This window comes from Ips typographus, linkage group LG8, assembly GCF_016097725.1.
Source record: "Ips typographus isolate SLU linkage group LG8, UJ_Ityp_2.0, whole genome shotgun sequence".
NCBI lineage: Eukaryota > Metazoa > Arthropoda > Insecta > Coleoptera > Curculionidae > Ips > Ips typographus.
In genome coordinates this window covers 3,114,678-3,129,878 of record NC_138429.1, presented here as the reverse complement: position 1 = coordinate 3,129,878, position 15,201 = coordinate 3,114,678, and the positions used below count along the sequence as shown (strand labels likewise).

At 36.7% G+C, this 15,201-nt stretch overlaps 1 protein-coding gene and 1 long non-coding RNA gene across 4 annotated transcripts in view; one reads left to right on the top strand and one right to left on the bottom strand.

The window, feature by feature from the left end:
* Positions 1 to 15,201, top strand: part of unc-13 (protein unc13 homolog) — a 68,802-nt gene that overhangs the window by 11,706 nt on the left and 41,895 nt on the right. The window contains exons 5-20 of one of the 3 annotated variants that reach the window (XM_081985458.1): positions 403 to 520; positions 805 to 928; positions 1,117 to 1,233; positions 2,076 to 2,332; positions 2,579 to 2,724; positions 2,863 to 2,898; positions 4,259 to 4,371; positions 4,935 to 5,058; positions 5,111 to 5,341; positions 5,886 to 6,080; positions 6,134 to 6,333; positions 7,316 to 7,695; positions 7,749 to 7,904; positions 7,960 to 8,155; positions 8,236 to 8,508; positions 9,773 to 9,993. In XM_081985458.1, the coding sequence (XP_081841584.1) occupies positions 403 to 520; positions 805 to 928; positions 1,117 to 1,233; positions 2,076 to 2,332; positions 2,579 to 2,724; positions 2,863 to 2,898; positions 4,259 to 4,371; positions 4,935 to 5,058; positions 5,111 to 5,341; positions 5,886 to 6,080; positions 6,134 to 6,333; positions 7,316 to 7,695; positions 7,749 to 7,904; positions 7,960 to 8,155; positions 8,236 to 8,508; positions 9,773 to 9,993 (2,887 nt within the window). Of the gene's footprint in view, positions 1 to 402; positions 521 to 804; positions 929 to 1,116; positions 1,234 to 2,042; positions 2,333 to 2,578; positions 2,725 to 2,862; positions 2,899 to 4,258; positions 4,372 to 4,934; positions 5,059 to 5,110; positions 5,342 to 5,885; positions 6,081 to 6,133; positions 6,334 to 7,315; positions 7,696 to 7,748; positions 7,905 to 7,959; positions 8,156 to 8,235; positions 8,509 to 9,772; positions 9,994 to 15,201 lie in introns of all 3 variants that reach the window. The other 2 variants (XM_081985457.1, XM_081985459.1) reach the window with 2 other exon arrangements.
* On the bottom strand, positions 4,375 to 4,736 carry LOC145732922 (uncharacterized). The gene is made up of 2 exons (XR_014179078.1): positions 4,579 to 4,736; positions 4,375 to 4,525 (listed from the first exon to the last, which is right to left on the bottom strand). It is a non-coding gene; the product is annotated as an uncharacterized LOC145732922 (long non-coding RNA).

Genomic DNA, 15,201 nt, shown 5'->3' with positions numbered 1-15,201 from the left:
CTTACCAGTCAGCACTAAAAATACACTCTACTGTTCTAACAGTTTGCTTTAAGTAATTTTTATTGTTTCTAAAGTAAAAAAAAATGAACCAAATTGGTTATATTTAAGCAAATATGAAAGTGTTGCGACTGTAACAGAAACCAAGTGCGTATTAATAAGGGAACTAATTTAAACATATAAAAAAAACTTCTGGCTTCCGTTCTTTTCATAAATGCCATTTGGACAGTTGCCAACCGAGAAGCCTTCAACCATTAAGTTTCAACCCCCTTGATACCCCCACCCCAAAATTCTGTCTTTTGCCAATATATGGATTGGAATTTATAGGCGAAACAGCCGAAATCGAGCTTGTAAATTTGTCCAGTTTTGTTTTTTTGTGGATTCTGAGAGATTTTAATTTTTTAGCGAGACAAGCAACTTAAACGCAGGACTGCTCATCGAGGTATGGAGCAAAGGGATGATTTGGGACCGGGCCATGGGTTACCATTGGATACCGTTACAAACCGTACACTATTCCATAGAGGTAAGATTTTATTTTTTCCGTTAATTTATTTCGTAGCTCATAGCAAATCACAGTTCAATATTCCTTTTGTAGCATGTATCCTAATTCAATATTGGCTCTGACAGTCCCTATAATCCACTAATAGTGGAGGGATAGAGGTGTCTGGTTTATTTATTAAGTTCTGGGGTTAAGTGGAATTGGGTGTGTTGAGAACTAAACAGATGCCCTGTAATAATATATTTTAGTTTAAGATGACGACTTTTTTCCAATCAATTTTTTCGTGTTTAACTTGCTAAAAATGCTAGGAGGGAACGGGACAGTGGCTTTCCCTGGACGCCGAATTGGTAATGAAAGATGGCGAAGTAGTGGGCACCAAAATGGCGACTGGGCATTCGTTACTCGTCGAGTGCCGTTTCGAACTGCCTTTCGGTGAGCAAATATAACTAGGTTTACTAAACTTTGAGATAATTAACACACATCCAAAGTTAGACTCTAACTCTACAAACATTAACCATTTTGGATTCGAAATTTAATTGATTACTGGCTGATCTCTGGCCTCCAAATTCAATCAATTATGACTCAGATACGCTCGTCAATACCAGACTAAACATTTCCAGATCCTGAAAACATGGACGCTTCCGATTTACAAAGAAAACTGGAAACATTGAACAAGTGGATAGACATGGAAGCCAGAACAGAACAAGCCAACCGACACTTCAATTTTATCGGGAGATGTAAGTACCTGCTCGAGTTTCTTTATCTCACTTTCTCTTCACATCACAAAGCACACTCTATCTCTGGCAATTTCTTATGTGTGTGTAGTTGCCGCTGATTAATCAGCGGTCTGCGAACACGACTCCGTCCAATTTGCATAAAAACTGAATAAAGCTGGAATTAATTCAGCTTCGTAGCTGTAAATGGCAAAGCAATTTGCATTATGCAGAGCACAAAACGATAAAATTTGTACTGCCGTATAGGAAAGAAGAAAAAACACGAACAAAATTGCACTGTAATTTACTATCCTACTTTATTTAATCCGATTTGGGTTTTGTTGTATAACAATTGAAACTTTTGAAAAGCACAAAAATTCCTTCCTATAAAAAAAATTCCCCGATATAAAAGATGTATGTAGCTTTTTAGTTCTTATTAATAGAGTATTGTAAATGTTGTATGTAAATCTATTTTTCCTAAAGATGTAACTAAAAAACGTTAGATTTCAGGCTTTTTGACATAAACTGTGGTCTCAAAGCATTTTTAATAAATCGCAAACGTCTAGACGCTCGTTTTATGGAACGCAAGTTTTCAATTATCACCTCCACTTCTTCTCTTTTATTCGCACTATCCTAATGACTGCTGAAAAACCATTCTATTGTTTCTAGTAGAATATAGCCGCCAAAAAAAACTGGAGAATTTTCCGGTATTTTGTAAAGGTTTCTATTTTAGGACGTTTACACTTACACAATTACACATTTGATTGTTTTATGTATATCTACTAGCACTTTTCTATCCCACCCTCTACCCTTTTACTTTGTTTCTTTTTCAGCCAATAGTAATCACTTTGACAATGACATTTCAGCGGGCTATTCGGAGGACAGCGATTACACTTCGGATTTGAATTATCCGGTGGGGCAGCACCCCAACTCGTCCGCCTCCCAATTTAGATCCGCCGCCCATCAAATCAATACCCCCCAACGTTCGTTGGAGACGAGCAGGGAGAACTCGTACGAACGTGACGAGGGGGGCGGGGGACCGTACTTGGTGGCACCCACTATGGTGCACCAACACCATCTTAGTCCTGGTGGACATCGTCGGTATAACCAATTATCTCCCAAGGTAAGTCATCAAAGGTTAGTTTAAGTTAAGTGGAGTGCAAATTCGCACTTTAAACACTTCAGGTGAAACTATGTAATCAAATCTTGCAAATACCATTTGGATTTTTCCACCAACGCTTACACGTGCCCTAAATGCAATTCCAAAGTTTTCCTAAACTTCCCCAAGTCCATTAGGCTAGAGGTTAGGGAACCGATAGTGGATTTTAACGTGGCGGAACTGGAATCAGGGCTTTTACGTTTGTTTCAGCGTTATTCGCCTAACAATATGGACGACTACGGCACTTATTCGGCCAACAATTCCATGGAAAACTCACGGCAATATTCAGAAAAGAGCATCGATCCGGATCCGTTGTTTTACAATAGCAGACCCAGGAGCAAACCCGATATTTTAAGGTAAAGGAAAACTATAATGTATGTAGGGTGAGGGACGATGACGAACGGTTCTGTCAACTGTTCTAAGATTGATTTGACAATAATGCATTACAGTCCTGGAATATTCTAGACTTTTGTTCTCCTCATTTTTTTTTAAAGCCATCGACGTACTTATCAACGGGATAGTGAAGAAAGGTAAAATTTAGGAAGGGCACTTTAACGTTTAGCTTTACACGTTCTAACTTGATGTAATGATTTTTATTTACTGTATAAGTGAATAATATTAACAGAAGAAACCAAAATTTCAAAACTAAAGGACTCTCTACCTTCATTACTCTATTTAAAAAATGTGAAATGAAAACATGGTGTTTACAAGAGAATATTTAGGTTGTTAAAAGCCAAAATAGCGAAAAATGGTATTTCTCTAAGGATTTTCAAAAATTTCGGTTTTCAAATTAAATCAAAAAAAAATTGTGAAGAAAAATGTAAGAGTAAACCAAATTACTGGAAGCAGAAGAGACGAAACTTCATAAGTAGAGTCCGAATTTCTAGAAATTTTGCTTTTTGTAAATAATACAAGCAACCAACCTTTGACATCTAATGTAACCTAACGATTTATGCAAAAACACGTTAGATTTGTTTCATGCTTTTTTGCTTTTTTTTTGTGCTTATTTTAGTTTTTTGAATGGTTTAACCAGTTTTTGACAAAACAAAAAGTCCATTGGGCCCTAAGTGGTAATAATAACTTTTGCTATATCGAGATATTGAAGGCTTCTGAACGACAAAAACATAACAATTATCTGTTGAAAAATGGGTAGTAACAATTAACAAATTTAAACTGAACAAAAAAAATTTCAAATGCTTGTGAAGTAGTATAAAAAAATTTAAAAACATTCCAAAACACTATAGAAGCTCTAAAATGCCTTGCAAAAGCTAACAAAGCAGCCTAGAAGCTTCCAAAGCTTTTAGAACAGTCTACAAGCTTCCAAATGATTTTCAATTTGTTTAGAAGCTCTCAAAAAATTTCAAGGCAGTTTAAAAGCATCCAAAAGTTTGTAGAACTGTCTACAAGGTTTCAATGCTCCAAAAGTAGTCTAAAAAGATTTCAAAACAAAAAAAGCCTTCCAAAACGTTCTTAAAGTTAAGTTTCCAAATGCTCTTCAACTTGTTTAGAAGCTCCCAAAAGATATTAAAACAGTCTCGAAGCTTCCAAAAAAATCTAGTACCTATTGTCCTAAGAGTTTCCAAATGCCTCTAAAGCATTCCAGAACTTTCAATATGGTCTTTAAACTGTCCAAAAACCTTCCAAATGCTTCTCAAGTAGTTAAAAATTATTTTTTAAAGCATTTTCTAAATCAGATTGAAAGCTTCAAGTGAAATTTAATTAAGTACCGTCTCATTTTGGTTAAGAGCAACGGTACTTTCTCTTCTTAACGTTGATTTCTTATGAATATATGAGTTTTACTCTAAATCACCTTTTTCTTTATGGCACCTCAATAAATGTACTTTTAACTTTTCTTTTTAGTGGTATTAAAATTGAAATTTAAATTTACAGTCAAGACATCTGGCAAAGCTGTGACAGTTCCTTTTACAATCAAAGCGTCGAAATGGACGTGGGATACTCTATTGATCCAGGGTACTACGGTCCGCAACCAGCAATAAAAAAAGGTACGCAATATTAGATTTGTATTAGATGTACATAATTAACTTTTTGGGGTTTTCTTCAAGGAGCTTTTAATCGGTTTCCCTTCACTGGCTGCCGATCCTCCCTTCTGTAGGGAGACCACGTCTTTCGGTCCATGTTTGGCCGGTACCGTATCTCCTGTAACATATCATCAGCATCAGGCACTGTTAAACTAACATTGTAAACTCTACCTTTCGGTTTTTTGGCTGCTTTCACTTTTTTTAGTTTTTTGTCTTTGGTGACCTCTTTTTGAGCTCCTCCGGTCATTTTTACGTCCAGGTCGTTTCACTGAAAATTTAAAGTCATGTGACACTGACAGATTTAGCTGACTTATATAAAGGTGTTTAGCTGGTGTAATTAAAGTAAAAGGGTTTTCATTTCGTTCCGCTATCTCCGTTATTACGCTAATATGTTCAGGAATCCAGTGTCTCGCATTCCAGGAATGTAATACCAGGCTCTAGAACGGACGTACAAATTTTTATTAAAGCCACTGTATTTTCTAAATTCCTTGTATAAAAATAGTAGTAATAAAGGGCATTTGTTTTAGCACTGAGACGACCAAGTCTGGAAAGACAAACCACACTGTACGATGACTCCATTTACTTCAATGATACTGGACAGACCACTTTTTATACCGCTCCAGATGACAGTCACCTGAAGTTTGCTCCGAGGTGAGCACAAATTACGACAACGCATAAGATGAATTTTCACACATTCTTGCAGCTCGATCCAAATCAATCCTAGTCAAAGTGTGGACGAGTACTATGACACTCTGTCCTTCCCGTGTCAAGAAGAACGGTATGGTCAAGACGAAGAAGACCGACAATGGGACTCGGGAGGGACTTTTTACAATGACACTCAGAAACCAGTCAAAACTGGGAAGAAACTTCCGGCTATTCCCAATACAGGTCAAGGGCACAAACGTCGATCGTCGTTTGCTACTGTCGATGAAGGGTAAGTGATACTTGCAAAAAAATGGAAGCTGAAAATAAAGTTTTTCGACACACTTTCGCTAATTACATTTTGATGCAACGCAGACCGTTTTCACTCAGCTAAATGAAAAATGATTGTGCCTGAGACGTTTGACCCAATTTCAGCAGCGGCAGACTTTTATGCTTGTAAATTGCACGTTCAGTAGCTTTAAAGCAGGCTTGAAATTGCTGGAATTTTCCTGTAAACTTCGCTTTTATTTACTCTCAAATTGTAGTTTTGTAAGGTTTGATTGAGTGATTTTAAGCAAAAATTGTACGGCCTGAAACTCGTCTCCTATATAAATACAAAAACTTTTCGGTTGCGCTGAAAAACCAAAAGCTGAATTGCATGAAAGAGTGAAATATTATGCGGAGCGACGAAAATCAACGAGGTAAATTTATCTTTCTCTAGTCTGGGACTAATCCGAAGCACCTGGAGGATAATAGTTTAAACCGGGAGCTATTATAATAATTAATGTTTCCTGATTCTAATTAATGGAACATTCTATTAATAATTCGATTTCTAGCTATATGGGCTTCGGAGATGAGAACCTTCGACCCACCGTTCCGACTCCGTCGGCACGTCGAAAAATGCCTCAAGTTCCAACCAAAAGGACTTCGAGTGGACAAAGTTCCTACACCGAAGACAATTACAAATCCTACGACACCCCCACATCACACAGGGGCGCCAGTCTTCCACCTACCCCTACCAAAAGCACCAGGTCCGTATTCCAATGTTTTTTTCAATTCATTATAAAGAAGTTGTTTTTAACAGCAAACTTCTACCCAAAATTCAACCCCCTGTCAGTCATAAAGGAGCTTTCAACAGTTTGCCTGCCACCCCCGGACGACAGCTACCAAAGCCAAATCCGAATCATAGGAATGCAAGAAATACGAGGAATAATAAAATTAAGAGAACTAATTCAGCTGATTATGGCGAAACTGATACTTACGATAATTACTATATCAGAGCAGGTAAATTATTCGGAGTTAATTTAAAGTTTTGAACCTTTAACTGGCAAAACTGTTATTTGTTCAGCCATTCTAATTGTTTTTAGACGTCCAGTTAATTTTTACAATTATTTTCAAAAATTATTTGACTCCTATTGTCGTTTTTGTCATTATCGTTTTGATAGCAATATACAGGGTGTATTGACAATAGCTTTCAAGTCCGTTGTGGAGAACCACACTTCTATAGAAAGTAAGAAATAATTTTGATAAAACTGACAACAGTGATAACTGACAACATTGATAAGTCCTAAGCTCTGTTCAGTGATTTCTGACTTGATATAGACCAGTTTTGTGTCTAAAATGCTGTTTAAGTGTAATTAGTCAAAAGTGACTTGAAAAACTTGCTTAATTTAAATTGCCTGAATTCTCTAGTGCCATTTTGAAAGTGTCAGAGAACTCTAAATGCTACTGAACACCTTCTAAAACGTGGCAGAGTCCTATACAAGTGTCTTAAACTGTTTTAAATTTGCCAGAAGCCTCTAGGACCGTTTTGAATGTGCCAAATTCTACTGAGAACCTTCTAAAAAGTGCCAGAGCTCGCTATAAGTGTCTTAAACCTTCTCATAATTGTTTTATATAGTCAGAGTCCTCTAGAACCAATTTGAAAGTGAAAGTGACGCAAGTCAGAAGTCACTGAAAAGGCTATACTTAAAAAGTGTGAGACATGTTAGTTAGGTTAGGATTGTTTGAATCTATTCAGATAAGGAGAAGGTATTAAAAACCTACTTGCTTTTAGAGGCTATTTCTGGCTCTAAATCCTTTCTCCCTAATTTTTTGAAATACGTTTTGTAATGGTTTGTTATTCTTTCTAATTGACAAAAAGATTTGCAGGTAATTTGTTGGTTTTTGCTGTTATTGCCAAGTTCATTTTATTGATGAATGAATAGGATTAGGTGGACCAAATAAATTTACTTACTTACTTATAATTTTTATTAAACATTTTTAGGAGCGGCGAGTGCTCAAAATTATAACGAAGACTACAACTACGCATATCGCAGCATTGACGATAACCTTGCAGAAGAAGACAATCTGATACAAAGAGCACCACCTTCTGCGCAGCCTTTAAGCGACTCTTTAAGGGGCAACACTGCGCAACTAGACAATTACGTTGGTAACAGTTACTACGCTAAACAATTAGAAGCCACCACGCCCATCCAGCCTACTGGCGGTTTGGAATGTAAAGACGAGTACAACACGGAAATGACGTACGACACAGTCAACCAGTATAATGGGTTTAGTGGGGTGAAAGGGGAGCTTGAGCACTCAAGGACGAACCAAGCAATAATTGGTGATGTTTCGGTTAAGCCACATATCACTACCAATTTGGTAAGTGACTGTTTTACTTTACATAACTCCTAAATAGTCAACCAAATTTGTAGAATTCTTTGCGACATCAAAGGACGATGATCAAGCAAGAATCGATAGACCAAAGTCTTTCCACTACGGACAATTCATACCAACAAACGGCAGATTTTCAGGGAAATGAAGTTTGCTTACCTACTGATACTAAAAACAGCTTTGACACCAATATTCAGGTGAGAACACATACAAAACTTGTCTGGAAACTTAAAACAGAACATTGATTTTCAGTCCAATATCTACCAGCAACAACAAACCAACAGCACTTATGATAAATCACCTGTTATACCCTATGATCAAGATGTCAACACGCAGCCAGACCACTATCATGCGCGTGGCACTCTAGTCGAGCAATACAGCGAATATGATGAAGATCCTTATCTCGAGGCTCAAGAAAGCATCGATAGTTACATAGAGGAAGACAGTGGTTAGTTCATAGCTTGCTAATTTTTTAGAAGTGTTGGGTTGCGATCAGCACACCTAACAACAATATTTCTGTACCTCTAGGTTTCTCAAAACCTCCCACGGCGGTCGTGTCCTCCACCATCCAGCAAGACTCTCCTTTAAACGAAAACTACGTGGAAGAGGAGACTGGTAGTCTTCGGAGAGGGTCATCGCAAATTACGGTGGTGGATCCGTATCATCCTTCCTTACAACGCAGATCCTCGGTGTCGCAGGGTCGACGCACCAGCGAATCAGCCCAGTCGCGTAAACTATCAGATAGTTATCCAGGGTTTGAGGATACTTTGGTTAGGAAGCCATCGGTGGTGGACACGAGCGGTTAGTTTAACTTTTCCTAGTTCAAACTTTATTTAAAATCATGTTTCCAAATATAAGTTTGACAGTTTATCTTTGCAAAAAGGCCAGACTTCTTTGCTCAGTTAAAAGGTCATCAAGTGCCTAAATTGCTATTATTAGAGCAGTTTTTTACTTTCATTATCAGGCCTCTGTACTATAATAATTATTGGTAATACAATATTACTTTTGAATGGCTTTGAACCCTTTCAGATACCTAATTTTAATTTAACCGAAATAAAAGTTCTCTTTCTGTTGTTAATGAATTTAAAAGTGTTTTCCTTTGTTTTCCGTTATCATAATTTTTTTGGATTGTGATCACTTTTGGCACTTATAGTAAATACTGTTAACGACTTCATTTGCTTCAAGCTAATTTCGATCATAACAATTTGTGTACACAAATTCCGTTTCTTAAAGTTCTCATTTTACTTATACTTGCTTTCCACCACTCTTCCTACTTATGACAAATACTTTTAAATAGAAAATTCGTGCCAAGATCCATAACGATTTGCATAAAAAACTGTGTCATTAAAATTAAATCTCCCATACTAATAATTTATTTTTTATGTTTAAGAACAATACAGAAAGAAAATATTTTCACTTCTTCTTTGACAAAGTTAAAAACAACAAATTACCCAAAAAACTTGATATTATTAAAGTTTATTTTTGCCTGGTATCACTTTTGTACTCATAGTAATAACCATTAATGAATTGATTTGTTTCATGTTAATTTCAACTGTTAAAAGTTATGTTGTAATAAGTGAAAATTATATTTTATTTATTAATGTCATACTCGTTGAGATATATTCAATTTCATGCTTGTATGGTATTTTCGTATGTTGTATTTTTGTTGTATTGTCTGTATACATATGTTTTAAAAGAGGAAGTGCTTGAAATATATTTTATTCTTTAGAGATTTAATTCTTTAAGGTGCAGGAATTTACTGTGCATTTTAATATTTAGTGTACTCTTAAATAAAAAAAAAATTTCTTGACATTTGGTGACTGCGCTTTTTACTTCTGAAAAGCTAGTAAACTGTTCCAAAAAGGTATAATTGAAGTTACATTTTCCAAAATTTAGGCGGCACTGGATCATTTAACAGAATTAATTTTGCTTCTGTTTGTATCTGAAAGGTTCTGAAAAGCTAGTAACCTGTTCCAAAAAGGTATAATTGAAGTTACATTTTCAAAATTCAGACAGCACTAGATCATTTAACAGAATTAATTTTGCTTCTGTTTGTATTTGGTAGGAATCCAACGTCACGGTTCGGTCCGTCAATCAGCCACTGTGTTACCTACAGTGACCATTCAGCCAGATTACAATAATGAACTGGTAGAAGACAATCATTTGGTACCAGACCACCAAGAGGACGTGAAAAAAGTCGACTTTGAGGAGGAGGAACGCAAGCAAAAGGTGTCGGCGCACGCCCGTTGGCTGTGGGCGTTCAACAAGATCCTCCTGCAGATACACGTGAGTTTACACTCTTTATTATGCGTTCATAATCGAATTGGTTTAGCTCCAATTCGGTTTGTTATTTATCATTTATATTAAGGGAGTCTGTTAAGGGTCAAGTTGGCTGGCTTTAAGGCCAATAAAAATTGAGTGTGGTCGTTATCCTTAATAAACCGACACTTTTGCAATACTCAATGTCGCTTTGCAAGTGCTTACAGCTTTCAAAGCTCAGCGGTTCGTCGTTATCCCACTGAGTTGGGGGGCAAAGCACTTAAACAGAATCTAGTTTGTTTGTTGCGTGACAACCAAGCTGTTTCATAAAGTACCGGATCAGTTCGTTCTCGTTGACTTGACTTAACCGATCTAAAAGTCGTCACTTTAAAGTTATATAGAAATTATTTAATTACCGTGTTAATGAAGCTAACAGTTTTCTCTTAAACAAAAGAATATTTAATTTTCTTTACCTCTGCAAGCCACAAAAATTTAATTTAATCAACGTTTAATTGTTTTACCCTGTATAATATAATTTTCGCACCGTCGACTACATTAGACACGATTATCCTGTCGAACGAGCTTTAGGGACAACACGAAAAGAGGGGGTTGACAACCGAACCATGCACCAGGCTAACCTTTATGAGCGGCGGGAGTAAACGCGACCGAAGCTTTGACGCGAATATTTGCGTCGTGAACGTACCTCGTGGTGTTTGTGCGTGTCTTTTGTAGTGTAAACCCACCTTCTTCAGTGCTGTCTAAGAGAATTATTGAAGGTAGCCAGAATACATTTTAAGTTAACTTTCTAATATCTTTAAAATTTCAAGAAAATGTCAAACCGAATTTTAAAAAATGTATTCAGATACAAGACAGATTTTTTATTATTCTTAACCAAAACTATATTTTCGTTATAAAATGATTCACTATTTTTATAGGCAATCATTATTTACCTATCATAGATAATAATACCAGATAATAGACGTAAAATGTGAATGTAACCAAATTAGAGAGAGTACGTTTAATAATACGAATATTTACTTACATTGATAGTGTTAATCAGCATTGCAGACATGAGTTCCAAATCCGTAAGCAGGAAATAGGATCGTTTTTAAAATAACGTGTAGGAAACCATTGACATTTTAAGAATTTGAAAGCTTTTAGATAGCACAAAGAGGCATAATCTAATAATGAAGAGAGTGCATTTTGTGCCACAGGAAATCTTATTTTCTCGAATTAGCTCTAAAGTGAGCGTTAAAGTAAAAATTATTACTCTTTATCAATATCATATTCAGCTGACTTAAATTTGCATTCAATTACCCTGGTTCGACGTAAAAACGCTTCCTGATGATAACCAAAACGCTTGACATTGCCCCACTTTCTGTAGTCTGGCTACCCTCATGCGCTGTGATTTCCGGTATGTAAGGTCGCCTGCTAAGGTCACATTCTAAACGACCTCAGCATGCTCCGCGATGACTGATCATCATCATTGGACCGCGGTCAGATCTTCCATATTCTCGAACATGAAGTGCGGATCGAGACACGCCAGATCCGCGGAACGGATCCGGAAGAAAACCACCACGAAGATGACGGAAACGGAGGATCGGTTACGGATGCGTCGCGGTTCGAGCATGTCCGACATTGACAAGATTGCTTTGCCCGTTTCCGATTTGTCGACTGTCAAATTGACAGCCAGTCCGGCTTCGGTACCGCCCAGTCCTTATATGTCTAGGTGAGTGCTGGTTACTGTGTTCCATCCTAGGACTAACAAAAGTTTGACAGTCTTTTTACTTTGAGTTTTGCCATTTTGACAATGTATTTCAGTTCAAGCAATATGAATTTTCTACGTTTAAATTCCATTTCATTTATTCTTCAAGTGCGAACACGTTAGTAACCAGCACTTTCGTATCGCTCTTTAGGTCATTCCTAAGTAGCGCGACTACTGTAAGCGTGCGCGGTAGCATCGGTGATTTGATGAACCAAAAACGTTTCGGAAGCAGCCAATGGAGCGTACGCAGTGAAACTTTGATAGCAAAAACCGTGCCCCTGTCCACTGTGACCCCTAAACAGTCGCCGCCCCCTGAAACAATCGACGATCTTATGCCCCCTGAAATTGTGTTCAACGACGAGGGGCCCTTAACTTCAGCCCAACGTACTCAAAGACTGAGCAAACTGTTGAAACAGAGAAAAGCCTATTTGGTCATGAAGGCTAAACATTACAACTATGTTAAAGCGGTATGTATGTTTGTTTTACGGCACTAGTGCGAAGCGCCCTCTAACTTTTACAACGAGAACTTGGCTAGTTTTTATTGATTGAAAGTTCAGAGTAATCAATAAGGCAGCTGGTGTTTGAAAATGGCGCTAGGGGGCTTTCTTTGTTTCGGAGCAAAGTTTTTAGTTAAGCTGCCGAATGGTCTTTGATTAATTAAACAGTGGATTATCATACCCCCAAAAATTATGAAAACATGAGTTTCAAGCCTTTTTCAAAAAATTTCCTTGAAACCATCACAAAACAAAAGAAATCAAAGATTAACTATCTGTTGTCCATTAAAAGTAATCGAACAAGAACCAAAACAAATGTTCATTTATTTTATGTCTGACATATCGGCGTCCCATAATAATTAATTTTCCGACCGAAATTAAGTGTGGGCGCCTTCACCCTCCATCGAGAACTATTACTCACTGCAGAATAGGCAAGCAATGAATTAGGTCGTTTATGTTCCTATCCCCAAAAAACGGGCATAATTCACATTAAGGAGTTTTTTCCGCAAAACCGACATAAGCCGAAGGATAAACTCGGTTTACCATCCTAGTTGGAAACTTTCCAAGTTAATTTACCCGACAATTGGGGATTTTTCTAATGCTATTAATGCCTAATTGTTTTAAATCCCTACTTTAAACACTTGCACACAGAATATATGAAGCCATTAAATATTCAGTGAATAAATAGTGTAAACAATTCTCAGGACTGATAAAGGTTGTGATTTGTCAAAATAACAATTATAACTGGGATTTAAATGTGTTTTCAATAGGCCTGCAAGTTTTATAAATGGTTTTCATCTTTTACGGTCTTTTTAGGGAGAAATTTAATAATAGTAATGTGTCTGTTAAGAAAATTTAGGTCAATAGGGTCGCATATTTTTAAATAAATGAATAGCGTCCCGATCCAGAAATTGTCCATGCACAACCAGTCGTAGACAAACGATTGCACGTACTAAAATTATTTCATTTCCTTTAATATCGCGCCTGGTTTTTGTGCTGGAAATCCCCCCAGAAATATGCAGTTATGAGGTTTTTGTCGTAAAACGTCGACTCAGTTTTCCAGTCACATACCGCCAGTTGTTTGATTCGGGGAATGCAAACTTTAAAACAATTGCAAAACGTCATCCAGTTAATTAGGATTTGGTGCAAGGAATTCGTACACTCATTTAGGACGTGCTTTAATTTGAATTTTGTGATTTATCGATCGAATTTAATCTAAACCAGAACAGTCACAAATTCCTCTTGGAGCCAGATAAACTTCCTGGTCCGATTTTAAAATGGATTGCGGTCGTTTCGCTTAAAGCGACACTACTTTTTAAATTGTCGAGAACAAAACTGAAACTCTATTAAACTCGCTCTACTGGTTTAATAATCCCCATCGAGTTTGGATAGAGGCGGTCAACAAGATAATTTTAGTTTTGCATTTAAACCTGATTATTTAGAGCTCAAAGTCCTTCAGGGTCTACCGACGGTCCAGCTACCGTTAAATGAAACAACGTGACAATAGAAACGAAGTTTAGGTTAGGAAACTTTTAATTAAGGACTTTATAACGATATTTTAGTGTGTGTGGTTATGTGCTTTATTTTAAAATAATGGTAAATCGTTAGTCTTTATTAGGAAGTTAGATTGCTTGGTGTAAATGATGATGAAATACAGTGAAACAAAGCTATTACCTACTTACTTATCCATGGTGAAAAAGTCTTGTAAAACATCAGAAGTATTACGTCAAGACATTTCCCTACAAAAACCATTAAGAACCCAAAGTTTGGGTGGTAGTAGCTGTGTCAAACACAACAAGGAGAATTGTTAATGAGAATTCTGATTAATCTGCAGAGAAATGGAAGGATTCGAGATAATTAAGTTAGAATAAAGTACAAAACTTAAAATATGCCTTGGTTATTGTAAACATTTTTGTAATGGAATTACTAATTTACGAGACCACAAACTTTACTTGTTTTCAAACCATTTGTCTTTGTAATAAATCCTTTGAATTGAGACAAGAAGAAAAACCAGTGTAAACATCGACATTTCCTGAAATCTAATGGAGGAGGTCAGCTTTTCGAGAAAATCAATCCTTTTACTTGTCCGGGCCGAGGAACATAAGGCTTAATTTTCGAAACAAACGCTTCTGGTTCACTTGCCAGATACACGTTTAGCCAATTACAAAGTTCGGCCCTAACGAACGATAAAACCGAGCTTTATTGATTTAAAAAATTACCGACATCTTAGAAAAGCCCTGGAAATTTCTCCATTAATCGCGACAACTGGCAAGTGAGTTAGTTTAACCCACATCGAGTTAAATTAACTTACAAGCAATGCAAAGAGTAAACAAGTGGCAATGAATTTAATAGGGCCAATTACTTTCGACTCAGGCCAAACTGTGAACCTCGTTATAAAACGTTTTAAGGCATTTTCGTTCTCGATTTTGGCCATTTTCCAACTCTATAGAGGACTCGACAGTCTTGACACAATTGGTTAATTTAAATTGTGTTTTAACTTTAAGTTTTAAAATTAATAATCACAAAACTTACTCTAAACTCAAATACAGCAAAACTTGAAAGTTTCTACGACAAGCAATTTTACTGTTAGACCATTCCATTTGGTGGTATATAGCACCAGATTTACGGTGATCCCGAGAAATAAAGCATAGAAACAACATATTAGTCGGGATTTATTGTATCCTAAAGGGCCTTAGCCGATTTGCCAAGCCGCAAGCCCTTTGGGAGACACATATACGTAAATAAAAAGACCTATTTTCTTTCCGGAAAAGTTTCGTTGATTTGTTGCTTTTATATTATTAACAAAATCTGGTAATTTTTCTTTTGAAAGTCGTAAAAATTAAATATGAAAGAGAACACTCGACAAGTTAAGAGAACGTTAAGAAATGGTTGTGCCTGGTGCACACACTATGCAAATTCAATTTCGTTTTCTGGGTTTTGAGCATTCCTATCGACTTGGGGCTTGCCGCTAATGGA